We start from the raw sequence: 27,956 nt of genomic DNA, 5'->3' as shown, positions 1-27,956 counted from the left end.
CTAGGACCCTGTTGTCGATTTGCTGCCTTCTGCTGCTTCCCTGTAGCAGCTGCAGATTTTAACAATCTGCAGAAACGGGGAGAGACCCTCGCACAGGGAATGAGACCCTTATACACCCATAGGCGATGAAGTCCCAGACTAATTGGAAAGAGCGATGACTGCAATACGACAGACCGCCTGCATTGGGGGGCTGTAAGGGACAGAGGAAGAAGGACCCTTTTATTTCGGGAACGGGAGGCCTGACTATAGATAGAGAACCTCCAGGCTGTAAGATAGATCCTTGGTAAAGGAAGGAAGAAGAGCTCATCCGGGTGAAGGTAACATGTCATCTGGGAAGACAGAAGAGAGGATATCCCAAATGTAGCAGGGTTGGACCCTTATGTTGCGTAGAGGAGGGACCCCCCCCCCCCCCCCCCCATCTCGAATACTTAGTGACAGTCTCTTCTAGGTAGATGCATCAGGATGTGTCGTGTGTTGGGAGAAAAGGATTGAGCCAAGAAAGAAGAGGAATATCGTGGTGACAACTGGCGGCACGCGTAGATATCCGGACATCAAGGACCAGGCCTGGTGACCAGAGGGGACATCTGAGTGCTCCTATGGCCCCGGTGAGTGCAGGGGGGAACGTGGGGAGGGTAGCAGCTGTTCTTATATAATGACTCCAGATCATCGCCCACCCCTTGTCCTGTATTGTGGTAACTGGGTGACATGCAGCCAGCTGGCCGTATAAAGCTGTCATGTTCGAACTCAACAAGGTGGTGGGCCGGTCCATGGTGGTGATGAACATGTGTCGCTCTGGTGGCCTAGTATGGCGACCATGCGAATGTGTCAATGCCACCATAGCTAAGTGCAATATGTCCCAACCAGGGTGCCTCCAGCTGTTGCAAAACTACAACTCCTAGCATGCCCGGACAGCCTTCGGCTGTCCGGGCATGCTAGGAGTTGTAGTTTTGCAACAGCTGGAGGCACGCCTGGTTGGCAAGCACGTAAGGGATTTGCCAGATGTGCATGATAAGCTCTTTCTTCAAAGATCTGAAAGGCGACTCGGCTCACAAATAATGCCGTTTTATAGGCGCACCCCCTTATCTTCAGTATTTCTAGGGTCCCATACCATAATCAATGGAAATCATTATCAGAGTTGATCGGAATCCATTATCTTGGGAAAGATAAAAAATTTTAGGCAATAATAGAATGAATCCCTTTAAATCAGTGTTGCAAAACTACAGCTTCCATCAGGCTTGGCCGTCCAGCCATGATGGGAGTTATAGTTTTGCAAGAGCTAGACAGCCAAAGGTTTGGGGGAACACTTGTAGGTATCAAGGAGTTCAATTCATACCATTGAAAGTATTGTATTTCCAACCAGGGTGCCTCCAGCTGTTGCAAATTTACAACTCCCATCATGCTGGGAGTTGTAGTTTTGCAACAGCTGGAGGCACCCTGGTTGGGAAACAACGAACTATCAATGCATAACCACCTCTGTATTGACGACAAGGGGTAGGACCCCTCTCCATAATCAATATTCTCCAACCAAGGTGCCTCCAGCTGTTGCAAAACTACAACATCCAGCATGCCCACATAATCAGGGCTGTCCGGAGATGCTGGGAGTTGTGGTTTTGCAACAGCTGGAGGCACGCCTGGTTGGCAAGCACGTAAGGGATTTGCCAGATGTGCATGATAAGCTCTTTCTTCAAAGATCTGAAAGGCGACTCGGCTCACAAATAATGCCGTTTTATAGGCGCACCCCCTTATCTTCAGTATTTCTAGGGTCCCATACCATAATCAATGGAAATCATTATTAGAGTTGATCGGAATCCATTATCTTGGGAAAGATAACATTTTTTAGGCAATAATAGAATTAATCCCTTTAAATCAGTGTTGCAAAACTACAGCTTCCATCAGGCTTGGTCGTCCAGCCATGATGGGAGTTATAGTTTTGCAAGAGCTAGACAGCCAAAGGTTTGGGGGAACATTTGTAGGTATCAAGGAGTTCAATTCATATCATTGAAAGTAGTGTTTTTCCAACCAGGGTGCCTCCAGCTGTTGCAAATTTACAACTCCCATCATGCTGGGAGTTGTAGTTTTGCAACAGCTGGAGGAACCCTGGTTGGGAAACAATGAACTATCAATGCATAACCACCTCTGTATTGACGACAAGAAGCAGGACCCCTCTCCATAATCAGTATTCTCCAACCAAGGTGCCTCCAGCTGTTGAAAAACTACAACATCCAGCATGCCCAGATAATCAGAGCTGTCCGGGCATGCTGGGAGTTGTGGTTTTGCAACAGTTGGAGACACCCTGGTTGGAAAACACCAAACTATGAATATATAACCACCTCTGCATTGAAGACAAGGGACAAGACCCCTCTCCATAATCAGTATTCTCCAACCAAGGTGCCTCCAGCTGTTGCAAAACTATAACATTCAGCATGACCATACAATCAAAGGCTGTCTGGGAATGCTAGGAGTTGTAGTTTTGCAACAGCTGGAGGCACCCTGGTTGGGAAACACTTAGTGGCAATCGCTTAATAGCAAAGACTATATGTAAAATCTTTCATCATCTCTTTTCTACATGAAGTTTTGTAGGTTTTGGTGTTAAAACCTTTTACTCAATTCCTTCCTGTTGCTCTGTTCACCTGGGTCTTCTGGGTTTGGATACAGCAAACTTATTATTACAAGGCTATGTTCACACACAGGATTTTCATCCATTTTTTGAAATGGCATAAAAAAATGGCCATAGTTTACATAGAGTTCTATTGAACTCACTGGAAAAACAGCTGGTAAAAAGAAAAATTAAGAGGTATATCGGGGGAACATTTACATTTTTTTTTTATATACCGTATTTTTCGCCCTATAGGACGTACCGGCGTATAAGACACACCCAATTTTCAGGTGCAAAATCTAAAAAATTAAAGATTTTGAACCCAATAGTGGTCTTCAACCTGCTGACCTCCAGATGTTGCAAAACTACAACTCCCAGCATGCCCGGACAGCCGTTGGCTGTCCGGCCATGCTGGGAGTTGTAGTTTTGCAACATCTGGAGGTCCGCAGATTGAAGACCACTGCATAGGAGGTAATACTCACGTGTCCCCGCCGCTCCGGACCCGTCACCGCTGCCCTGGATGTCGCTCCATCGCTATCGCCGTGTCCCCGTCGCTCCGGAACGTCTCTGCTGCCGGCCGGGCATCCTCGCTCTCTGTCGCCGTCATCACGTCATTACGCACGCCGACGCACGTACGCGACGACGTGATGACGAGGAAGGAGAGCGCCGGCCATACATGGGATCCCTGAACGGAGAAGACACCGAGGAGGCAGGTAAGGTCCCTCCCGGTGTCCTGTAAGCACTAACCCGGCTATTCAGTCGGGCTGTTTGGGACTGCCGAGGTGAAATCGCGGCGGTCCCAAACAGCCCGACTGAACAGCCGGGTTAGTGTCACTTTCCCTTCAGACGCGGCGGTCAGCTTTGATCGCCGCGTCTGAAGGGTTAATACAGGGCATCACCGCGATCGTTGATGTCCTGTATTAGCCGCGGGTCCCGGCCGTTGATGGGCGCAGGGACCGCCGCGATAGGGGTGTATTTGCCGTATAAGACGCGCCGACTTTTTCCCCCCAGTTTTGGGGAAGAAAAAGTGCGTCTTATATGGCGAAAAATACGGTAATTTAGCACGAGCAGGTGCTAAGACAAAACCTATATTGACCTTCGTCACCCCCCTGCCGCCGCTGTTCTAATGGAGCACATATCCCGCTGTGCAATCCTTCCAGAATCAGGGTCTGCATGAGAAATTGCCATCACTCCCCCTTGTCTCTGAGGGTTGGGGCCGAGGTGCGTACAGGAAATCACAGGGGGTCCCAGTGATTTGACCTCCCTGTAATCAGACACTTATCCCCTATCCTGCGGATAGAGGATAAGTTGACTTTTCTGGAGTACCCATTTAATGCACAGGGGCTTCAGAAAATTGAAAATGTAGGCTGAATTATAGAGTACGATCTGCAGGTATCATGTTATAGAGCAGGAGGAGCTGAACAGATGATATATATATACAATACAGTACAATCTGCAGGTATCATGTTATAGAGCAGGAGGAGCTGAGCAGATGATACATACAATACAGTACAATCTGCAGGTATCATGTTATAGAGCAGGAGGAGCTGAGCAGATGATGTATACAATCCAGTACGATCTGCAGGTATCATGTTATGGAGCAGGAGGAGCTGAGCAGATTATATATAAAATACAGTACAATCTGCAGGTAACATGTTATAGAGGAGGAGGAGCTGAGCAGATGATATATACAATACAGTACAATCTGCAGGTATCATGTTATAGAGCAGGAGGAGCTGAGCAGATGATATATACAATACAGTACAATCTGCAGGTATCATGTTATAGAGCAGGAGGAGCTGAGCAGATAATATATATACAATACAGTACAATCTGCAGGTATCATGTTATAGAGCAGGAGGAGCTGAGCAGATGATATATACAAGACAGTACAATCTGCAGATATCATGTTATAGAGCAGGAGGAGCTGAGCAGATGATATATACAATACAGTACAATCTGCAGGTATCATGTTATAGGGCAGGAGGAGCTTTATGTATATATGTATGTTTTCAGCATAACTTCCAAATGGCTGGAGATATTTAGATGAATCTTGGTACATGTTACTTATATGCAAACTAATAATGTAAGTCTATGGGACTTCTAGCATATCTACTGATGGCGTTTCTCTCGAGCTATGAGGGATATGAGGACGGTGTATTAAAGGATAAGTCTCATGCTAGAAAAAGTTTTAGATCGCGGGGGGTCTGAGCACTGTGGCCCCCCGCAATCTCCTGTATGGAGCCCCTGTGCTATAGCACAGGAGCGTGTCACGAACCCTGCCCGAGGCGGAGGCCGCCCCCCCCCCCCCATATAGTTCTATGGGAGAGTCGTTCATCAACTTTCAGCTCTCCCATAAAGCTTTATGGAGGGGGTGTGGCGGCCTCCACTTCTGGCGGTGGTCGTGACGCGCTCCTGTACTAAAGCACAGGGGCTCCGTACAGGAGATTGCAGGGGGGGCCCAGCGCTCAGACCCCCTGCGATCTAAAACATATAGGGGATACGTTTTCTAGCATGAGACTTATCCTTTAAGTTTAATATGAAAAGGGGATATAAGGGGGGGGGGGGGGCGGGGTAAGAGGACAGAGCTGGAGTGTAAAGCATGGCGGAGGAAACAGCAGCCTCCCCATCCTCTAACAATATCAGAGCAGAGACAAGTGTTGGATATTAAAGTAACATACATCCTATAGATAGCGCTGATATGGCGGCACAGACTTATTCGCTGATGGAGTTATGAAGCAGGAAACATAAGAAAATGAATGGTGAGGATCCATTACCTAGAGATAGCGTCGTACATCGCCTCCTAAAGAAAACACGCGTCACATGCTAATACTATAATCCCTATTACCCAGCGGGGTCCCCTGAGAGATGTCATTGTGGAGAAAATTACAATAATGAATCACGAGGAGGGAAAATAAATTTGAGGGAGCGACAGGATTAGCTGCTATTCCTAACATTATTATTGTAAGTTCTGTTTTCCAATCCAGACCTAAGTATGGATGAGAGTAAATACCCTGAAGAGCGCTGGTTTCTTTTATTTCCCTTCCTATCTGTACCCGCTCTGTCCTGATTTGTTCTCGCTGCTTGTTTTGCAATATTGGTCGATGGGATCAATGTTTTCTTGTTAGGCTGATGGGTGTAGAATGTGCAGTCATCACGTACTGCAGTCTGCCGAGCGCCGTCCTTTACTGTGTCATCAAAAAAATCTCCCTATATAAATTGCATAAAAATATTTGGTGCTGGTTTTTTGTTTCTTTTTTACTAGCAGGGTACCAAGGATTGCCCAATATTCCTACCCAAACCTTGTGGGAGAGGAGAAGCAACAATGACTCTCCTATTCTCATATCCTGACCTCATATCCCGTCCTCATATCCCATCCTCATATCCCGTCCTCATATCCCATCCTCATATCCCGCCCTCATATCCCATCCTCATATCCCATCCTCACATCCCGTCCTTATATTCCGTCCTCATCTCCTGACCTCATATCCCATCCTTATATCCCATCCTCATATTCTGTCCTCATATCCCATCCTTATATCCCGTCCTCTTCTTCTGACCTCACATCCCGTCCTTATATTCTGTCCTCATCTCCTGACCTCACATCCCATCCTCATATCCCATCCTCATATCTCATCTTTATATCCCGTCCTCATCTCCTGACCTCCTATCCCGTCCTCACATCCCATCCTCATATCCTGTCCTCATATCCCGTCCTCATTTCCCATCCTTATATTCCGTCCTCTTCTCCTGACCTCATATCCCATCCTTATATTCCGTCCTCATCTCCCATCCTCACATCCCGTCCTTATATTCCGTCCTCATCTCCTGACCTCATATCCCGTCCTCATATTTCGTCTTTATATCCCGTCCTCATCTCCTGACTTCACATCCCGTCCTTATATTCCGTCCTCATCTCCCGTCCTCATCTCCTGACCTCATATCCCGTCCTTATATTCTGTCCTCATCTCCTGACCTCACATCCCGTCCTTATATCCCGTCCTCATCTCCTGACCTCATATCCCGTCCTTATATTCTGTCCTCATCTCCTGACCTCACATCCCGTCCTTATATTCCGTCCTCATTTCCTGACCCCAAATCTCTTTCTCATATCCTTATATCCCGTCCTCATCTCCTGACCTCATATCCCGTCCTTATATTCCGTCCTCATCTCCCATCCTCACATCCCGTCCTTATATTCCGTCCTCATCTCCTGACCTCATATCCCGTCCTCATATTTCGTCTTTATATCCCGTCCTCATCTCCTGACCTCACATCCCGTCCTTATATTCCGTCCTCATCTCCCGTCCTCATCTCCTGACCTCATATCCCGTCCTTATATTCTGTCCTCATCTCCTGACCTCACATCCCGTCCTTATATCCCGTCCTCATCTCCTGACCTCATATCCCGTCCTTATATTCTGTCCTCATCTCCTGACCTCACATCCCGTCCTTATATTCCGTCCTCATTTCCTGACCCCAAATCTCTTTCTCATATCCTTATATCCCGTCCTCATCTCCTGACCTCATATCCCGTCCTTATATTCCGTCCTCATCTCCCATCCTCACATCCCGTCCTTATATTCCGTCCTCATCTCCTGACCTCATATCCCGTCCTCATATTTCGTCTTTATATCCGGTCCTCATCTCCTGACCTCACATCCCGTCCTTATATTCCGTCCTCATCTCCTGACCTCATATCCCATCCTTATATCCCGTCCTCATCTCCTGACCTCATATCCCGTCCTTATATTCTGTCCTCATCTCCTGACCTCACATCCCGTCCTTATATTCCATCCTCATCTCCTGACCCCAAATCTCTTTCTCATATCCTTATATCCCGTCCTCATCTCCTGACCTCATATCCCATCCTTATATTCTGTCCTCATCTCCTGACCTCATATCCCATCCTTATATTCCGTCCTCATCTCCTGACCCCAAATCTCTTTCTCATATCCTTATATCCCGTCCTCATCTTCTGTTCTAGTTTCCCATCCTCAAATCCCATTCATATCCCGTCCTCATATCTCGACTTCATATCCTGAAATCATATCCCGTCTTCTTATCCTGTTCATATCCTTCCCTCATATCTCAACCACATATCCCACCCTTATATTCTGCCCTCATATCCCGAAATCATTTCCCGTCCTTATACCCCATCCTCATTTCTTGTCCTCATTTCCTGACCTCATATGATGTCTTTATCTTCCGTCCTCATCTCCTGTCCTTATATCCCGTCCTCATATCTCGTCCACATTTTTCTGACCTCATATCCTCTCCTTAAATCCTGACCTCATATCTTGTACTTATATCCTGACTTCATATCCCGACTTCATATCCTGACCTCATATCTCATCCTCATATCCCGTCCTCATATCCCGACTACCCCCATATAGTAGTTAGGCCCACTGCCCCCATATAGTAGTTACAACCAGTGTCCCCATAAGTGGCAACATGACAAAATACTCACCTGTCACTGTCACCCTCTCCCCTGCTGGCCATCTTTTCTCCTCTTCTTTTCTGGTACTCCCTGTGTCCGATGGACCTACCTGGACCCATGTTAAGTTTGGCACTAGTCCGACCATTGGGACCACCATTGATCAAGAGAATGGAAGACCACTGTCCCCTGACTAAATGGAGGACCAGTGCACACAGTTACCACCGCTCCATTCACTGTCTATGGGACTTGTGCACATTGTATGCTCCAAATTTCCTCTCACTTGAATGGCTTCGTTAGATCGGGTTGTTCGTTGACCTAAATCTATAGGACAATCGTGTGAAGTTTTTACCCCCCAGCCCCAATAACCTACAGGAATTTTTCTCAAGAATGGTCTGTGAAGATATTATTAGTCAGCTCTGCGCCGGTTTTGTTTGCCAAAACGCTCTGGTTGCGGGCTGGAGAGCTGGAGGTCACAGTAGGAAGTTTATTTGTTCCAGACAGAGGGAGTCTGTTAGAACAGCAGGAAAACATCAATCCAAATATTTGTGGAGGAGGCCGGGCCATATCCAGCGTACAGCAGGGAACTCCACATTTCATTGCAGTGTTTCCCAGCTAGTGTGGCTCCAGCTGTTGCAAAGCTACAACTCCGAGCATGTCTGGGCATGCTGGGAGTTGTAGTTTTGCAACCGCTGGAGGCACCTTGGTGGGGAAACACTTGTAGGGTACGATCACATATACAAAATCTGAAAATGAGATGGGAGGAGTATGCGCTTATTGCGTTTCGGGTGACCTGAACGGACATGCAATGCAAGTCTATGGGGCCGCCCAGGTCTTGTTATCAATCAGGGTCGGAAGAGTATGGAGAACTTAAGCTAGACATACACTTTATATAGCTAAGCAGCTTTCTCTCTCAATTCCCCAATGCACATGCACGCTCAGCTCAGCCGAGTATGCACATGTTTTCCATAGGAGGCACGTCTTAAAGATCGCAGGGTTAATCAATGGTTGGAATATGGAACACTGGTAGAGCGGCACACAAAGGGGGAGATTTATCAAAACCTGTGCAGAGGAAGAGCGGTGCAGTTGCCCATAGCAACCAATCAGATCGCTTCTTTCATTTTTCAGAGGCCCCTTTTTAAAAATGAAAGAAGCGATCTGATTGGTTGCTATGGGCAACTGCACCGCTCTTCCTCTGAACCGGTTTTGATAAATCTCCCCCCCCCCCCCCCCATTGTTCTTATGGATCCATGTTAAGACCCTGTGTTCTGACATATGATGCCTCTAGAAGGCGCTATCATTTTTCCCTAGCGAATAACTTGAATTACGAGCAAACAATACAACAGCATAAGGCCTCATTCATACTGCGGAATATTTTTCCAAGCAGACATTCTGCAAGCAGCAGGCATTACAAGCCGGCACTAGGACCGCACGGAAATGTGCCGTTGCAATAGACGGCAATGCATTTCCGAGTGGATTCTGCAGAAAGAATTTTCCGCGGCAGATGTTTTTGCGGTGGAAATTCCGCCATGTGCCCCATGCAGCAGAATCCCACAGAAAACAAAAGGACCCTGCTGTAAAACTATTTCCATGCAGGTTTTTTTCCACCAGATTCTGCTCGGAAATTCCGCAGTGTGAATGGGGCCTAAAGGGTCAAAGGAGGTTGTGGGTTACCAGTCCGTGCAGCATGGACCCGTAAGGCCTCGTTTACACTGCTGAATTTCTGAGCACAATCCGGCTAAAAAAAATTTGGCTTGGAAATTTGCAGATGCATCTGCTGCGGAAATTCCTATTCAGCTCCCGCAGAAAGAATTGACGTGTTAATTATTTTTGCGTAATACGCTTGGTCCTAGCGCCGGTATGTTCTGCTGGTGACCGTTGTCTGCAGAATTTTCCAGGCAGATATACATATATATATATATATATATATATATATATATATATATATATATATATATCCAGTATATCATTTTAGATTTTCTGGTATTTATTTTTTTTCTACTTCTGTACCCTAGATAAAGTGTCAGATTATCAGAATTTCTGGACTATAAAATTCCAAATTAGAAGATAATTTACTGCATTCATATCAATTTATACAGCAAAAACTATATCGCCATTGACATTTTGGCACCACTTACGCTTAATACTTTTAGCTATATGTGGTAGGTAGGTAGCCACGAATTACTGCAGATAGTCAGGAGAGTGAGTGACCATTCACCCGCCTCCTCACCCGCGCAGCACTGGGCTGTATTACCGCCGTGTATTAGGGCCGTTAGTTGCGGTCACATATAGGTTGCCAGGAGGGGTGGTGTAGTTATCTCTGCCGCTGGATCGCACGGTCATTACTTCTATGAGGAAGAAAACAACAACCCCCCCAATAATCTCTCATCTTTAAATCACCCGACACTTCTCTCTGTATTACATAAACTGGATCCTTAGCATCTAATTTCCTCCATGCTTCATCTCCATGTTCTCCAGCCCTCCCTGTTCTCTCTCATCTGCTCCGGGAAGAAGGGGGGATGCAGAATTGAAGACTTTGTTGCCATAGAAACACATTCAGCTTCTGTTAACACAGTATGAGGCTCTCACGATACAATAAAAAAAGTGTTATAATGAGAGATGGGGACGGATAACTGCATTGCAGAATTGGGGTAGGGAAGGGTAAGTAGGAACAGGCTAAACTGTAGGCTTGAGGGGGGGAACCATCTGTGCTGGAAAGATTTGTGGGTGCTTGCTGCTGCACACCTCTTTTGGGCAGGCACATTATAGATTACTATTAAATGATTTTAATATTAGTATTTTCTACGGTACATATTATTACTAAAAGTGAGGCAAACTTTTTCTACAGGGAAAGTGAGAAGGAGACTGGTTCTATCCAGAGGGGGAAGGAGACTGATTCTATCCAGAGGGGAAAGGAGACAGATTCTATCCAGAGGGGAAAGGAGACAGATTCTATCCAGAGGAGAAAGGAGACAGATTCTATCCAGAGGGGGAAGGAGACAGATTCTATCCAGAGGGGAAAGGAGACAGATTCTATCCAGAGGAGAAAGGAGACAGATTCTATCCAGAGGGGGAAGGAGACAGATTCTATCCAGAGGGGAAAGGAGACAGATTCTATCCAGAGGGGAAAGGAGACAGATTCTATCCAGAGGAGAAAGGAGACAGATTCTATCCAGAGGGGGAAAGAGACAGATTCTATCCAGAGGGGGAGGAGGCTGATTATAGAGGGGAAAAGAGACTGGTTCTATCCAGAGGGGGAAGGATACTGATTATAGAGGGGAAAAGAGACTGATTCTATCCAGAGGGGGAAGGAGACTAATTCTATCCAGAGGGGGAGGAGGCTGATTTTATCCAGAGGGGAAAGAAGCCTGATTCTATCTAGAGGGGGGAGGAGACTGTTTCTATCCACAAGGTGAAGGAGATTAATTCTATTCAGAGGGGGAAAGAGACTGATTCTATCCAGAGAAAGAAAGGAGACTGATTCTATACAGAGGTGGAAGGGTACTGATTCTATCCAGATGAGAGAAGCATATTAATTCTATGCAGAGTAGGGAAGGGGACTGATTCTATCCATAGAATGAAGGAGAATTATTATATCCAGAGGGGGAAGAAGACTGATTCTATCCAGAGAAAGGAAAGGGACTAATTCTATCCACAGGGGCTTGCAAGCAGAAAAAGACCATTCAGGACTTTTGGTATGAAAATCATTTATGGGATACCCCCTGTAAGCCAGTTTCACATGAGTGTAATATAGAAGCATATCTGTGTCTGTATTATGGCCCCATGTTCCAGCCGAACCACAAATCTAATGACCTAAATTGACAGTATCATAGGGATATACTATGCTGTCAGTGCATTTCGTGGTCAGGTTGGGGCATAATATGGATGCAGAAATGCGTCTGTTTATTGTACATGTGAAACTTTTATATATGTTTTTATTACACATTTCTTCCCTTCGCCTGAAGAAAAGATAGAACGTCAATAGAAGTCAATCTGTGCGTAGAATGAGTAATACTAGCATAATCATCTATATACACACTGACCTCTCTACACCTAATACCACAATATACATCTATTATACCCCATGGGGGGAGATTTATCAAAACCTGTGCAGAGGAAGAGTGGTGCAGTTGCTCATAGCAACCAATCAGATTGCTTCTTTCATTTTCCACAGGCCTCTTTAGAGGCCTGTGGAAAATGAAAGAAGCAATCTGATTGGTTGCTATGGGCAACTGCACCACTCTTCCTCTGCACAGGTTTTGATAAATCTCCCCCCATGAGTGCAATAACTGTGGAATGGTTCTGTATGACCCTCTTTGTTTGCCACATTCAGATGGTGCGGATATGAAGCAATCATATTGCTAAGCAGAACAACGATGGTGACAAAACCATTGTCTGGGGGGCAGATCTCCACCTTTTGTACTGTGTTCTACCATTTTAGTCAATGTGAGTCCTCTCCAGGGGAAATGGTTCTGAGAGCGTCTATTATGTGTAGCGTACGTTTAGTCAGCACAAACAGTTCATTAGTAAAGTGGACGGGAATAGTTGTATATCTTCATGTTGATGCTGAGGTTAAATACCTAGCAAGGTAATGGATATTACAGATAATAATGGAGGGTCTGCTTACCCCCCCCCCCCCCCTATTATATGCTAACAAAAAACTTGTCCTTAAAGGGGTACTCTGGTGGAAAACATTTTTTTTTTTCATATGAACTGGCTCCAGAAAGCTAAAACAGATTTGTAAATGATCAATAAGTTAGACGAAGAAGAAAGAAGTCGCACTCACCACTGGAAGCAGTATAAAAAGTCTTGTCCTTTATTCACACCGGCAGAGTGGAATGGTAAAATACGGTCACACACGCGGGGAGTGAGAGCAGCCGCTCTCAAGATGCCGGGGGCACACCACCAGCGGCAACTAGTTTCGCGTCACAAGCTTGACGCTTCTTCCGGCCAATAAGGTGTACGCCTACCGGAAGAAGCGTCAAGCTTGTGACGCGAAACTAGTTGCCGCTGGTGGTGTGCCCCCGGCATCTTGAGAGCGGCTGCTCTCACTCCCCGCGTGTGTGACCGTATTTTACCATTCCACTCTGCCGGTGTGAATAAAGGACAAGACTTTTTATACTGCTTCCAGTGAAGAACCTCTACATTATTTTCTAATATTAGCCTGCGCTACACTATATAAGAAAAAAAAAATAATAATAATAAAAATACCAAAGTACTTCTTTGCGAAAACAATTCAGAAAAGAAATCTGAAATTCTACAGCACCCCTAGAGGTCAGAAGTTATAGTACCTCCAAAAATAGGTCTTCTTCTGCCCACATTTATAATTTTACCCTCATTTACCACATTTTCTGAATTTATTTTCCTTCAGTCGTTCCTTTACTCGCTTTCAGATAGATTTTCGGTAATAACGGACAAAGTATAATACTGGGCATGTGCTATGGGGTGACCTCCAGCCGTCTGTCGCGCTGCACTACATAACCCAGTGTCTTACGTCAAACTTTTCCTATGGGGGGTGGTTGTCATGCAAAGTTGCCATGGAGGCGACCTTCAGCTGCGTATGGAAATTTGTGATCTATTGTAAAGGTGAGCGTTATAGATGTCACTTATTAAAGGTTTCTCTGTGTTTTTTTTATTTTATTTTTTCACGTACAGAAATAGCTGTACCTTAGGGCGCATTCACACAACGCATTTTCCAAGTGAAGTTCCAGAGTGGAATTCCACTTGGAAAATAAGGTGCAGCAGCCTTTCATTGTTTCCAATGGGATTCTGCTGCACCATTCACATTACAGAATTTCCCTGGCGGATGTTCCACCACGAAAATTCTGGATCCCAGACTTCACGTGGCCAAAAAAGTTTGCACATTCGAATGATCCGGCGGGTGCTAGGACCGCTCGAGAAATGCGCTGCTTCATAGACGGCAATGCATTTCCGAGAGGAAATCACAAAAAAAAAAAAAAAAAAACAAGTCTATTATTTCTGGGGACACTAGAGTCGGGATTTACACGGCAAAAACATCTGCTGCGGAAGTTCTGCCGTGTGCGCAGTGCAGCGGAATCCCATTGAAATAATTCCTGTGGAATTCCACTCAGTGAACATAACCAAAGCCATGTTCGTTCTTTTGGCGGAATCCGCTCGGAAATGCATTGCCGTCTATTGAGACAGTGCATTTCCGAGCAGTCCTAGCGCCGGCTTATTTTTTTTTCGGCGCCCGCTCCAGACTGAATCTCCACCCGAAATATATCCGAAGTGGAGATCCCGTAGTGTGATTGAGCCCTTATACTAACCATAGACATCAGCTTTTTATATCAGCAGACCCTGTCAATATTCATGGTCTCCAAACGGTGGCCCCCCAGATGTTGCAAAATTACGACTCCCAGCATGCCCGGACAGCCGTTGGCTGTCCGGGCATGCTGGGAGTTGTATTTTTGCAACATCTGGAGGCACACAGTTTGGAGACCAAAGATCTACCATCTATAAAGGGTCTAAGTAAACAATCTGTCTAGAGGAAAAATTGCCCAGTTGCCCATAGCAACCAATCAGATAGCTTCTTCCATTTTTGAAAAGGCCTCTGAAAAATGAAAGAAGCAATCTGATTGGTTGCTATGGGCAACTGGGCAATTTTTCCTCTGCACAGTTTTTGATAAATCTCCCCCCAAGACCCTACTGGGTGGAATTGACAGTATACCTGATATCTCTCAGGCCTCCATACAAAATGGCGCAACGCACTGTATCCTAACTTCTTCTGCTTCTTATGTTGTCTACAGGGTCGTACGGCCGCCCTGATTCTGATCTTCGCCCTCGTCACCTTCCTCATAATTCTCAGTTCCAATAACTATGAGGAGCCGTTCAACTACAAGGACCTGAAGATCAAACATCACAACCCACCCAATATTAGAAAATGGGGCCTACAAGATGGTTACATCCCTGTATCCGGAAACAAGGTGAGACATAATCTGTTGAGTGTGAAGCGAGATATGGCAGCTCTACCATGGCGTTCTTTCCACCAATAGCCATTCCGAGATCTGGGCAGTGTTCTTGCATGAACTTAAGGGGCTTAAAGGGGTACTCTGGCCCTAGACATCTTATTTCCCTATCCAAAGGATAGGGCATAAGCTGTCTGATCGAGAGGAGTTTGGTTGCTGGCACCCCCCGCGATCTCCGGCATGGCACCTCCTACAGCACGGCCGTCATGCCCCAACCTTTTTATGTCCATGGAAGGGGGCGTGACGGCTGTGTACTTCTGCTCCACAGCCGTCACGCCCCCTCCCATACACATAAATTGAGGGGGCGTGCCGTGATAAATGTTCAGAACGCCGGGGTGCAGGCCTGGAGATCGCAGGGGGTGCCAGCGACCCGACCCCTTGTGATCAGACATCTTATTCCCTATCCTTTGGATAGGGGATAAGGTGACTACAGATGGAGTACCCCTTTAAGAGGCATCACATATTAGCTCAGATGTCAACAGAAATGAAGTTAGTCAGAAGATGTATTGTACTGGTTAATAGATCATTTTAGCGCTCTAGTAGCAATTTTGTTATTTTTCTGACTTCTTGTAGACGCTTCACGCCATTTGCAACAGTTGTGTCCTGGTCACCAGCTCGAGTCATCTGCTGAACACCGGCCTAGGCCCTACGATCGACCAGTCAGAGTGCATCATCCGCATGAATGATGCCCCCACCACCGGCTACCAAAGAGATGTCGGTAATAAGACAACCTTCAGGGTGGTCGCACACTCCAGCGTGTACCGCGTCCTACGGCGACCTCAAGAATTCTTGAGCCGAGCTCCAGGTCAGACTCTTATATTCTGGGGGCCTCCGATCAAGATGCAGCAGAACAGCAAAACTAACCTGTACCACATTATCCAGAGAGCCAGCTCAGCTTTCCCCAACGTGTCCGCTTTTGTTTTGTCTCCTCGGAACATGGCGCGATTCGATGAGCTGTTTCGGGCGGAAACGGGAAGAGACAGGTGAAGAGCACAGAAATCGTAATGTGACCTGTAAAATTGTAATGTGTTATTAAAGGGGTTGTCTGGCGAAAGAAATAATGTATGGTGACAATGTATAATAAAGCAACTTACTAATGTAATGTTATTAGCCATAGTACAGTAATCTTCCATTATCAGCTTCCATCATATCACACTCTCTGAATGCAGAGAGCTCTGTCCCTGTTTCCTTTCCCCTCCTGTCTGCTCAGGATGAGACCAGTGATGTGAAGAGGGGAGCTCCGTTTACTACTTAAAGGGTTTATCCAGGAAAAAAAACTTTTTTTTTTTTTATAGATTAACTAGCTCCAGAAAGATAAACAGATTTGTAAATTACTTCTATTAAAAAAATCTTAATCCTTTCAGTACTTATGAGCTGCTGAAGTTGTGGTGTTCTTTTCTGTCTAAGTGCTCCCTGATGACACCTGTCTCGGGAACCGCCCAGTTTAGAAGCAAATCCCCATAGCAAACCTCTTCTACTCTGTGCAGTTACCAAGACAAGCAGAGATGTCAGCAGAGAGCACTGTTGCCAGACAGAAAACAACAACTCAACTTCAGCAGCTGATAATTATTGAAAGGATTAAGATTTTTTTTAATAGAAGTAATTTACAAATCTGTTTTTCTTTCTGGAGCCAGTTGGTATAAAAAAAAAAAGGTTTTTTTTTTTTCCGGAATACCCCTTTAAGGCTGCAGGAAGCCTTTCTCAGATGAGACAGCAGTGAGCCTATTCTGTCATAAACTACTGTGACTAAAAAAAAATTCTGCTGCCTTAAAATGTAATGAGCAGTAAAATAAGTTCCCTCTCTTCACATCACTGGTCTTGTCCTGGGCAGACAGGAGAGGAGTTGGGAGCAGGGACAGGAACTCTGCATTCTGAGAGTGTGACATGATATTACAGCTACATGCCAGACCGCTCAGCTGATATAGGAGTGATCTGTGCACTATGGCTAATAAAATATTAGGAAGTTGCTTTATTATTCCCAAACGCTGACCAATACAAACTTTTCGATATGTCTCTATCACATATCAAAAGTTTATTTTTTTTTTATAAATGACGGGTACACTTTAAGCCCCGCAAATTTTTGCCTTATAGTTATCCCAAATAGTGGTTGTGCAAGATTAGAACATATAGCTGCGTTATTTCTGAAACAGCGCCACTCCTGTCCATGGGCTGTGACTGGTACTGCAGCTTGGCTCAATGAAAGTAATTTAGGTTGATCTACAATAACAAACTTAACCTTTGGACAGTTGTGGAGCTGTTGCTCTGGACAATGCCTTTAAGTGTATGTTTACACGCTCAGCTGTCCAGGCATGCTGGGAGTTTTAGTTTTGCCATCACTGGTTGGGAAACACTGCATTATACACACACTCTTTTTCCGCAGGATTAGGTTTTGCTTAAAGGGGTATTCCAGCTTTTTTTTTTCTTCAGCCCTTGAGCCCATGATGCAAAGTTATAATACAGTGTAATATACTTCTATTACCTCCGTGCGGCGCTTTGTCCCAATTTCATGCACAGGACCCACACCCGGAAGTGCTACAGTATATACAGTGATCCCTCAACTTACAATGGACTCAACATACAATAGTTTCAACATACAATGGTCTTTTCTGGACCATTGTAACTTGAAACCAGACTCAACATACAATGCTACGGAAAGTCCCGATCTGTGAAACGTGTCACAACTGGAGGGACTGACCAATCAGAATGGACATTTTACTGGTAAATCACCTGTATTATTGAAGTGTATGCACTGACTGGTGTCTGGTAGCGCCCCCTACAGTACAGGGAGGAACTACAAGTTCTGTACTACTCCTTACCTGTGCCAGGGTTAGCTGCTCCTTTGGACACCAAGTAAGGGTAGCTCCATTTGGGACACTTGGTGTACTGTATAGGACCCTGAAGAAGCTCCTGTCCTCTACATAAACCATTGTTTCCCAACCAGGGTGCCTCCAGCTGTTGCAAAACTACAACTCCCGGCATGCCCGGACAGCCAACGGCTGTCCGGGCATGCTGGGAGTTGTAGTTTTGCAACAGCTGGAGGCACCCTGGTTGGGAAACACTGACATAGACAGTGATTACAGCCCCCAGCAGATCTTTATTACTTTTATATGGAAGGATTTGCTTTATCTATATTAGTTATCTACTTATTCATCTTTAATCCTCACTTTTTCCTATTTTTGGATGACATTTTGGGGGCTTCAGAACCAATTACCAGGTTTCCATAGAGTTCTGGTCTCAACATACGATGGTTTCAACATACAATGGTCGTCCTGGAACCAATTAATATTGTAACTTGAGGGACCACTGTATATAGTGCTTTTTATTTTACTGTAGTCTCTGACCTTTCCCAGCATTCCATGCGGCCAGAGACAATGGGGGAGATTTATCAAAGGATTTAGACTGCTTTTTCCCCATCTAAATTTGTCGCACAGAAAGTCGCAGTCTAAATATGTGCGACTTTTTTTGCGACTTTTGCTTTAGAGGATTTTTAGAACATGATGCATTCTAGTCTATTTTAGACCGAAAAATGCATTAGTGCTGAATTTATCAATAGCGACTTTTCGGGGGCGACAAGTCGCGTTGGCCGAGAGTACGCTGAAATGTCAGACCGTGCTGGAGCAGGTTTATATACAGTCTAAACCGTAGATCCCAAAGTCATTGCGCAAAATTTATCAAGAGCCATACGACTTTTGATAAATTAAGCGCACAATAAACCGGCCTAACCCTCTGCTGGTTGGTCTATATTGATTCGGGAAATAGACAACTTTGATAAATATCCCCCAATATGTCATAAGTCACCTGTGTAGAGGAAGAGTGGTGCAGTTGCCCATAGCAACCAATCAGATTGCTTCTTTCATTATTAAAGAGACCTGTGAAAAATGAAAGAAGCGACCTGATTGGTTGCCATGGGCAACTGCACCACTCTTCCTCTGCACAATTTTTGATAAATCTCCCTCATAGTCTCCAGGGGGCGTAGCTCTACTGCAGTGGGTGGGCTGTTAGGGTTACTTCAGCAACATAGCCACGCCCCCTGGAGAACCATGTGACTTATATCATTTTGCTGTAGGGAATGCTGGGAAAGGTCAGAAACAACGATAAAATAAGAAGACTACAGCACTTCCGGGTGAGGGTCCTGTGCAAGAAAAAGGGACAAACCGCCACACGGAGGTAATAAAAGCAAATTACACTGTATTATAACTTGGCATTATGGGCTCAAAGGTTGAAGGAAAAAAAAAATCCTGGAATACCTCTTTAAAGGGGTACTCCGGTGAAAAACTTTTTTTTTTTTTTTTTTTTTAAATCAACTGGTGCCAGAAAGTTAAAGGGGTTATCCAGGAAAAAAAAAAAAACTTGTATATATATATATATATATATATATATATATATATATATATATATATATCAACTGGCTCCAGAAAGTTAAACAGATTTGTAAATTACTTCTATTAAAAAATCTTAATCCTTTCAGTACTTATGAGCTTCTGAAGTTAAGGTTGTTATTTTCTGTCTAAGTGCTCTCTGATGACACGTGTCTCGGGAACCGCCCAGTTTAGAAGAGGTTTGCTATGGGGATTTTCTTCTAAACTGGGCGTTTCCCGAGACATGTGTCATCAGAGAGGACTTAGACAGAAAAGAACAACTCAACTTCAGAAGCTCATTAGTACTGAAAGGATTAAGATTTTTTCATAGAAGTAATTTACAAATCTGTTTAACTTTCTGGAGCCAGTTGATATATATATATATATATATATATATATATATATATATATATATATAAATTTCCTTGATAACCCCTTTAAACAGATTTGTAAATTACTTCTATGAAAAAAATCTTAATCCTTTCAGTACTAATGAGCTTCTGAAGTTGAGTTGTTCTTTTCTGTCTAAGTGCTCTCTGATGACACGTGTCTCGGGAACCGCCCAGTTTAGAAGAAAATCCCCATAGCAAACCTCTTCTAAACTGGGCTGCTGAATACTACAGAGGAAATTCTTTTCTTTTTGGAACACAGAGCTCTCTGCTGAAATCTCTGTCCATTTTAGGAACTGTCCAGAGCAGCATATGTTTTCTATGGGGATTTTCTCCTACTCTGGACAGTTCTTAAAATGGACAGAGATGTCAGCAGAGAGCTATTGTCACGATGCCGGCTGGCAGGTAGTGGACCCTCTGTGCCAGAGAGGGATTGGCGTGGACCGTGCTAGTGGACCGGTTCTAAGCCACTACTGGTTTTCACCAGAGCCCGCCGCAAAGCGGGATGGTCTTGCTGCGGCGGTAGTGACCAGGTCGTATCCACTAGCAACGGCTCACCTCTCTGGCTGCTGAAGATAGGCGCGGTACAAGGGAGTAGGCAGAAGCAAGGTCGGACGTAGCAGAAGGTCGGGGCAGGCAGCAAGGATCGTAGTCAGGGGCAACGGCAGAAGGTCTGGAAACACAGGCAAGGAACACACAAGGAACGCTTTCACTGGCACTAAGGCAACAAGATCCGGCAAGGGAGTGCAAGGGAAGTGAGGTAATATAGGGAAGTGCACAGGTGAAAACCCTAATTGGAACCACTGCGCCAATCAGCGGCGCAGTGGCCCTTTAAATCGCAGAGACCCGGCGCGCGCGCGCCCTAGGGAGCGGGGCCGCGCGCGCCGGGACAGAACAGACGGGGAGCGAGTCAGGTAGGGGAGCCGGGGTGCGCATCGCGAGCGGGCGCTACCCGCATCGCGAATCGCATCCCGGCTGGCAGCAGGATCGCAGCGCCCCGGGTCAGAGGACGTGACCGGAGCGCTGCAGCGGAGGGAGTGAAGCGAGCGCTCCGGGGAGGAGCGGGAACCCGGAGCGCTCGGCGTAACAGCTATGCTGTGCTGGTGATGTCAGCAGAGAGCTCTGTGTTCCAAAAAGAAAAATAATTTCTTCTGTAGTATTCAGCAGCTAATTTGTATTGGAAGGATTAAGATTTTTTAATAGAAGTCATTTACAAATCTGTTTAACTTTCTCGCACCAGTTGATTTATAAAAAAAAATAAAAAAAAAATAAGTTTTCCACCGGAGTACCCCTTTAATTCAGTTTGGATCTGTGTGTGTCTGATGTGTGACGGTCTGAGACAGATTGGATTCACCAGCCTGTGGCGGATCCTCACGGTTCTGAGCTTTGGTAATTATTGGGTACAAGGCCAAAGCCTCCCACCCGTCCTATGTAAGTGTGTTCAGTGAGTCATTACATTAGAGGATTATTTATTTGGCATTCGTTATGTAGAACTGACTAAATCCTGTATGTAGAAGGAATTCACTCACATCAGTCTTTATAGGCCCCTTCATCACATGCACTTCCTAGGAAGTCATCTGACATCCCTTGGGGAGGCTTCAGGATGACCTAGGAAAGTGGTCTCTAACCTGCGGACCTCCAGATGTTGCAAAACTACAACTCCCAGCATGCCCGGACAGCCAACGGCTGTCCGGGCATGCTGGGAGTTGAAGTTTTGCAACATCTGGAGGTCCGCAGGTTGGAGACCACTCACCTAGGCTATGTTCACACAAGGGAATTTCCATGCAGAATTCCACATTGAAATTCAGATTCCCAGCAGAGTCCCATTGATTTTAAAATTTGAAAAGGATTCTGCTGCACTGTTCACAAATTCAGTTTCCTGTGTCTGCAGAAAGATTAGGCTGGGTTCACACCACGTATTTCAAATACGGTAACCGTATACGGTTTTCTGCAAAAAAACGTATCCGAAACCGTATGCATAGAGAATGCATTGTAAACCGTATTCCAAACGTTGTGTACGGTTGCATCCGTTTTGCCTCGGATACGGTTTTGCAGATTTTTCTACAAATCTGTCGACCACGTTTTTGCCTCCGGTTTGAAAATGCGTATGCGGTTCTTTTAACATTGTTGTCTATGAGAACCGTACACAGAATTTCAGAATACGGTTGCACGCGGTTTTTCTAATCCGTTTTTGGAGTTGACACATGCGCAGATCTTTCTAGAATTCATCCCAGATGTCCCACTCCCACATCCTTTGGAATTTCAATAGAACGATAGTAACTTTATTAAATCGCTGGAAAACTAATTCCAACAAAATAGCAAAACCGTTGGCAAAAAACGGATGCAAACGGATAGAACCGTACATACGTTTTGGAACCGTATACGGGGGAAAAAACGTATAAGTTTTAATTTGGAGTTATACGGTTGTATACGGTTGCATACGGTTTTTGCCATACGTTTTTTTAGCGGAAAACCGGTAACCGTATTTGAAAAACGTGGTGTGAACCCAGCCTTAGACATGTCTATTCTTTCTGCGGACAACGCACGGAATGCATTGCCATCTAGACAGCGCATTTTCACGTTGATGCATAGCCAGCCGTACCGCTGTATACCGTACCGGAGCCCGGAGTCTCGTCACTTTTATAACAGAAGTCCCCGCTCCCAGTGTGGCTAAGCTGTGCCAGAGGCTATAGAGCCAAATGAACAGCTCAGCCCCATCAGCAGCAGGGACTCCCACCGGTAAAGAAAAGGGAGTTCAGTTTTCGGTATTGTATACAGCGGTGCGCTATGTTGCGCTGTATACCGTATGGCCGGTGAACAAGAGTAGCAATGCTATGCATCCATACCATAAAGAATTCTGCAGCGCTCCAAGTTACCGTATTTTTCGCCGTATAAGACGCACTTTTTCTTCCCCAAAACTGGGGGGAAAAAGTCGGTGCGTCTTATACGGTGAATACACCCCTATCGCGGTGGTCCCTGCGGCCATCAACGGTCGGGACCCGCGGCTAATACAGGACATCACCGATCGCGGTGATGCCCTGTATTAACCCTTCAGACGCGGCGATCAAAGCTGACCGCCGCGTCTGAAGGGAAAGTGACACTAACCCGGCTGTTCAGTCGGGCTGTTCGGGACCGCGCGATTTCACCGCGGCGGTCCCGAACAGCCCGACTGAATAGCCGGGTTAGTGCTTACAGGACACCGGGAGGGACATTACCTGCCTCCTCGGTGTCTTCTCCGTTCAGGGATCCCCTGTATGGCCGGCGGTCTCCATCCTCGTCATCACGTCGTCGCGTACGTGCGTCGGCGTGCGTAATGACGTGATGGCGGCGACGGAGAGCGAGGATACCCGGCCGGCAGCAGAGACGTTCCGGAGCGACGGGGACACGGCGACAGCGATGGAGCGACATCCAGGGCAGCGGTGACGGGTCCGGAGCGGCGGGGACACGTGAGTATTACCTCCTGTGCAGTGGTCTTCAATCCGCGGACCTCCAGATGTTGCAAAACTACAACTCCCAGCATGCCCGGACAGCCAACGGCTGTCCGGGCATGCTGGGAGTTGTAGTTTTGCAATATCTGGAGGTCCGCAGGTTGAAGACCACTATTGGGTTCAAAATCTTAATTTTTTTAGATTTTGCACCTATAAATTGGGTGCGTCTTTTACGCCGGTGCGTTCTATAAGGCGAAAAATACGGTACGTGGAATAACGGTGAAATTTATTAGCCTGACGGCATAGCTGGTGGATCTGTCTATAAAAACAAGATATATCGATTAAAAATCAACTTATAGAAAATAAATACATATCACTAGATGTTGTAAACTGGTAATAAGAATCTAGAAAAACCTCAGCCAGATACATTTAAGATCTTGGGGGTAACAACAAATTCCACATTAAAGGGGTACTCCCGTGGAAAACTTTTTTTTTTTTTTTTTTTTAAATCAACTGGTGCCAGAAAGTTAAACAGATTTGTAAATCACTTCTATAAAAAAAATCTTAATCCTTCCAGTACATTTTAGGGGCTGTGTACTAAAGAGAAATCAAAAAAAGAAATGCATTTCCTCTGATGTCATGACCACATCGCTCTCTGCTGACCTCTGCTGTCCATTTTAGGAACTGTCCAGAGTAGGAGAAAATCTCCATAGCAAACATATGCTGCTCTGGACAGTTCCTCAAATGGACAGCAGAGGTCAGCAGAGAGCACTGTGGTCATGACATCAGAGGAAAGGAATTTCTTTTTTGGATTTCTCTTTAGTATACAGCCCCTAAAAAGTACTGGAAGGATTAAGAGTTTATAATAGAAGTGATTTACAAATCTGTTTAACTTTCTGGCACCAGTTGATTTAAAAAAAAAAAAAGAAAAAGTTTTCCACGGGAGTACCCCTTTAAAAGATAAAAGACTAGCAACCCCCTTCCCATACAATAGTGTGGTCACAACTGCGCCCATATAACCTATTGCTTTTCCATTGACAGTGAATGTATTGTTTCCCCTCAGGGAGAAGTCCCATTCGTGGCTGAGCACCGGCTGGTTCACCATGGTTATTGCAGTGGAGCTGTGTAACAAAGTCCACGTATACGGAATGGTGCCGCCCAACTACTGCAGGTGATGGAGCCCTTGAAATGTCAGATTAACCTGATATTAATGTACGATTTGTTCCGTAACCTGGGGATTTATAGAACGCTGCTCAAGGTAGAACAATATTGTGATTGGCTGAAGGATTTATGTCTCTTTAGGGCAACGTGGTGTTAAGACCACTATATGGGAGACGTGAACGCAGAGTGGTGATTTATAGGGGCAAATGTTTGTACAGGAGTGTATAGACAAGGACCATTCAGTCATCTGTATACAGGCATGTACTATATTCTCATCACTGTGTCCTTCCTGGCAGAGATCACTAAGGTAGCATGCCGGCACTCATAGGTGAATAGGAACTCCCTGGGCCCCGAATAAGAGCACCAGGAGTTATACAGTGGGTGCCAGAAACACTACTTTAGTAAGGCATCTAATATAGACCTTAGTTTAAAGTGTATAATATAAAACACACAGTAAAATGTCAAAAGTTAAGACTGATCAGGGTCTCAGTGCTGAGACCCCCACTGATCCCTAGGATGAGCGGGAAGAAGCACATAATTAAGCGTCAGAGGCATCAGAGACAAGCAGTGTAAGTCAGTAAAGGTTTATGACTCCGCAGCTAATCATTTTATTGACCCACCTACTATATCACTGCACTTCTGCTCCTTTGGATAGAACCTGATCTTTTTCAGCATTACTCTATGCATGGAGGAACATGTAGAAGCTCCAGGAGTTATACAGTGGGTTCCAGGGACACTATTTAAAGGGATTATCCAGGAATCAAAACACAGAGATCATTTATTTTAAAGACCGCTCCCTGTCTGTCTCCAGGTTGGGTGTGGTTCTGCAGCTCAGTTCCATTGAAGTGAATGGAGCCAAGTTGTAATACCACACCCAAAGTGGAGACAGACAGGGTATTTGAAAGAAATTAGGTCTGTTTTTCTCTACTGATAATGTATAATAAATAAGAATAAAGTAGAAAGAATAGCTTGTGTATACCTATTTTAGTAGATCAACTATTTATGGGTTGTCTGTCATCTTAATTTTCTCTTCCACTCTGATTCCTATGATACCCCAGAGGGGAAGAAGTCTCTTCACTGCACATGTTCTAGGTCCTACCTAGGTGATTGATCAGTGACTTCTGTCCCATAACTTATTCTGTAGTCTCAGTGTATTCCTTTGAGATGCAGCTTCGGCCTGTCTCCTGGAGGGGCAAGCCATGCATAACTAGCTTGCCCCCTGACTGGTGAGCAGTTAAGGGGTTAAGAAATGTACAGGCAAGGTTTTTAGCCCCCTCCCCCGCCTGTAAAACTTGTGGGTAAATATAGTGGTATGTCCCATGGGTGGGGGGAAGGAGTGCACCAATCAGGGGTTTAATAGTTTCCCGGGCTTTCAGGGGCCCTCCCCTGGGTATTTATAGCTGTGGTGCCTCCCTTCCCCCCTCAATCTGCCCAGGACCCGGAGTTTTGCCCTCCCTCCCTCCCTTTTTTGTATGCCTGTTTATTGTAAGTCACAGCTTGGCGGTAAGAAGACTGTGAAAGCGGGGTCAACCCGGGGTAGACCTCCACACAGGACAGTGTGGCAGCACCTCTCGGGTTGGCAAGAAGCCAATCGGTGTCTTTGTTAATAACAGTTAAATTGTTATTTATATAAGTAATTTTATAAATAAAGCTGTGGCCGATCCCCACCCACGGAAAAGTTGAATTGTTGTTGTGTCAGTTATTATTTAATTATTTATTGTAATAAGGGGGAGGGGTAGTTATAGCCTGCTAGGAGCTAATTGGGTCTCAACAGTCTTGTAATTGGCTACTCCATGGTACAACAGAAGGCAGGGAAGAGCAGTGTGAAGCTGCATCTCATAACAATACTCTGAAAATTCTGTACGCTCAGACTTCAGAGACAGGGAGTGTGAAGCAGTGAAGGTTTATGGACTCACCTACTATATCACTGCACTTCTGCTCCTTTAAATAGGACCTAACTGTTTTTTTGTCTGTGTTCTATGCTTGGAGGGACATGTAGAGAAATAAGGAGGGCTGATCTGGGTAGAGAGGGGTCTGAGAGCAGTCTCCAAACTGTGAACCTCCAGCTGTTGCAAAACTACAACTCCCAGCATGCCCGGGCAGCCTATGGCTATCGGGGCATACTGGGAGCTGTAGTTTTGCAACAGCTGGAGGCACACTGGTTGGGAAATACTGGTATAGACTATGAGGGCATGCTATTACATTGACTTTTCTTTCCAGCTGGTAACTTACAGTATGGGCTCACTTACTATATCACTGCCTTTCTGTTCTCTTAGATAGGACCTAACTGATTACAGCTGCACTGTATGCACGGAGGGACATTTAGAGAAACAAGGAGGGCGGATATGGGTGGGAAGGGGTTTGAGAGCTGCCAGGAGGGATCTAATAGTTGATGATATAATCCTGCAGTTCACTAGAATTCAACCATATCGGAGAGACAGACATCTAGTTTACACAGTGTGTCATTTTCTGGGGGTCTGACTAGTGATCACATGATCCAGCTGTAATAATAAAAGGGTTCAATGGGATAAGTGGTCTCCAAACTATGGAGACACACTGGTAGGGAAACACTGGTATAGACTATGTGGACATGTTATTACATTAACTCTTCGTTCTATCTGGTGAAAAAAAACAGGCCAGGCGATAATATGAAACTAAATCCTATTTATCGTTCCGTTTCTAGTAAACGGCAGCACAAGATGCCATATCACTACTACGAGCCGAGGGGTTCAGACGAGTGCACCACCTACATTCAGAACGAACGTGGCCGAAGAGGCAACCACCACCGCTTCATCACGGAGAAACTGGTTTTCGCCCGCTGGGCCTCTGTATATAACATCTCCTTCTCGCACCCTGAGTGGTTCAACGATCCAGACAACTAAGTAGTGGTGTTTACGTCTTGTCCGTCCCTCTTCACTGGTCTCCCGGTGTACCATGAAGTCCTCTGCAGCTTTAGAAACCGGTTCTAGAAATTACGTAAAAGACAGTACGTGTCACCAAGTATGACGTGTCAATGCTGGAAACTGGGTGACTTTTGTAGGCCGGTGCATTGGCGAACCAAAACGATGTGTAAGCAGAGGGCTATGGAAAACTGTGTATGTCTGACATGATTGCGCCACAGATGGTAGATGGGTATTGGTTGGGTTAACCTCAGTGTTATTTTCTATTGTAGAATAGGGATGACACCAGTATGGAAGATGCATGGTATCAGGTCTGACATCTTCATGGGTACGTGGCAAATAATAAGTCTGTGGTCCTCCATTGTTTTGTCCTCTCTGACCCTTACCTTGTTGCTGACTCTCCCTGGCCGCTGTGATTTTACATGATCGGAGATGCTAGTTGCTAGTCGGCCATGTTCTTGTGTGAATTTTATAGATGTGGACAATAACAGAACATAATAGCATGGAAGGAAAGCCACAGATGACTATGGGGGGGCAAGAGGCCCAAGATGGCATTGCTTGAATATAAGCACTGAAGGGCAGTGCAAGGCTAAGAACAAGGGCGGGTAATTCATAAGACGCTCAATGTTCACGTAGATGGTGGTGGACACTTTGGTGAGCTTAAATCGATGGACCGAAAATAAAGGGTGTACTTACCTGTT

At 45.4% G+C, this 27,956-nt stretch overlaps 1 protein-coding gene across 2 annotated transcripts; it reads left to right on the top strand.

Annotated features, from left to right (window-relative positions):
- Positions 1 to 16: 16 nt before the first annotated feature.
- Positions 17 to 27,956, top strand: ST6GALNAC6 (ST6 N-acetylgalactosaminide alpha-2,6-sialyltransferase 6). Of its 2 annotated transcripts, XM_056538327.1 has the most exons (6): positions 17 to 317; positions 449 to 605; positions 14,801 to 14,977; positions 15,593 to 16,002; positions 24,258 to 24,365; positions 27,039 to 27,956. In XM_056538327.1, exons 2-6 carry the CDS (start codon positions 597 to 599, stop codon positions 27,235 to 27,237), a joined length of 903 nt encoding a protein of 300 aa, XP_056394302.1. In that variant the 5' UTR covers positions 17 to 317; positions 449 to 596; the 3' UTR covers positions 27,238 to 27,956. The 2 variants fall into 2 exon arrangements, with proteins under 2 accessions (XP_056394302.1, XP_056394301.1); XM_056538326.1 differs by having other exon boundaries at positions 17 to 605.

The sequence above is a fragment of the Hyla sarda genome, chromosome 9, assembly GCF_029499605.1.
Source record: "Hyla sarda isolate aHylSar1 chromosome 9, aHylSar1.hap1, whole genome shotgun sequence".
Classification (NCBI taxonomy): domain Eukaryota; kingdom Metazoa; phylum Chordata; class Amphibia; order Anura; family Hylidae; genus Hyla; species Hyla sarda.
Note: the sequence above shows the minus strand (reverse complement) of the source record. Positions and strands in the feature narration are given on the sequence as shown.

Bases quoted from the DNA above. Each gene is read 5' to 3' on its own strand.
- ST6GALNAC6 (XM_056538327.1), top strand. The intron at 14,978-15,592 runs GTGAGACATAAT...GACTTCTTGTAG, and splicing joins TCCCTGTATCCGGAAACAAG to ACGCTTCACGCCATTTGCAA. The intron at 24,366-27,038 runs GTGATGGAGCCC...TTCCGTTTCTAG, and splicing joins GTGCCGCCCAACTACTGCAG to TAAACGGCAGCACAAGATGC.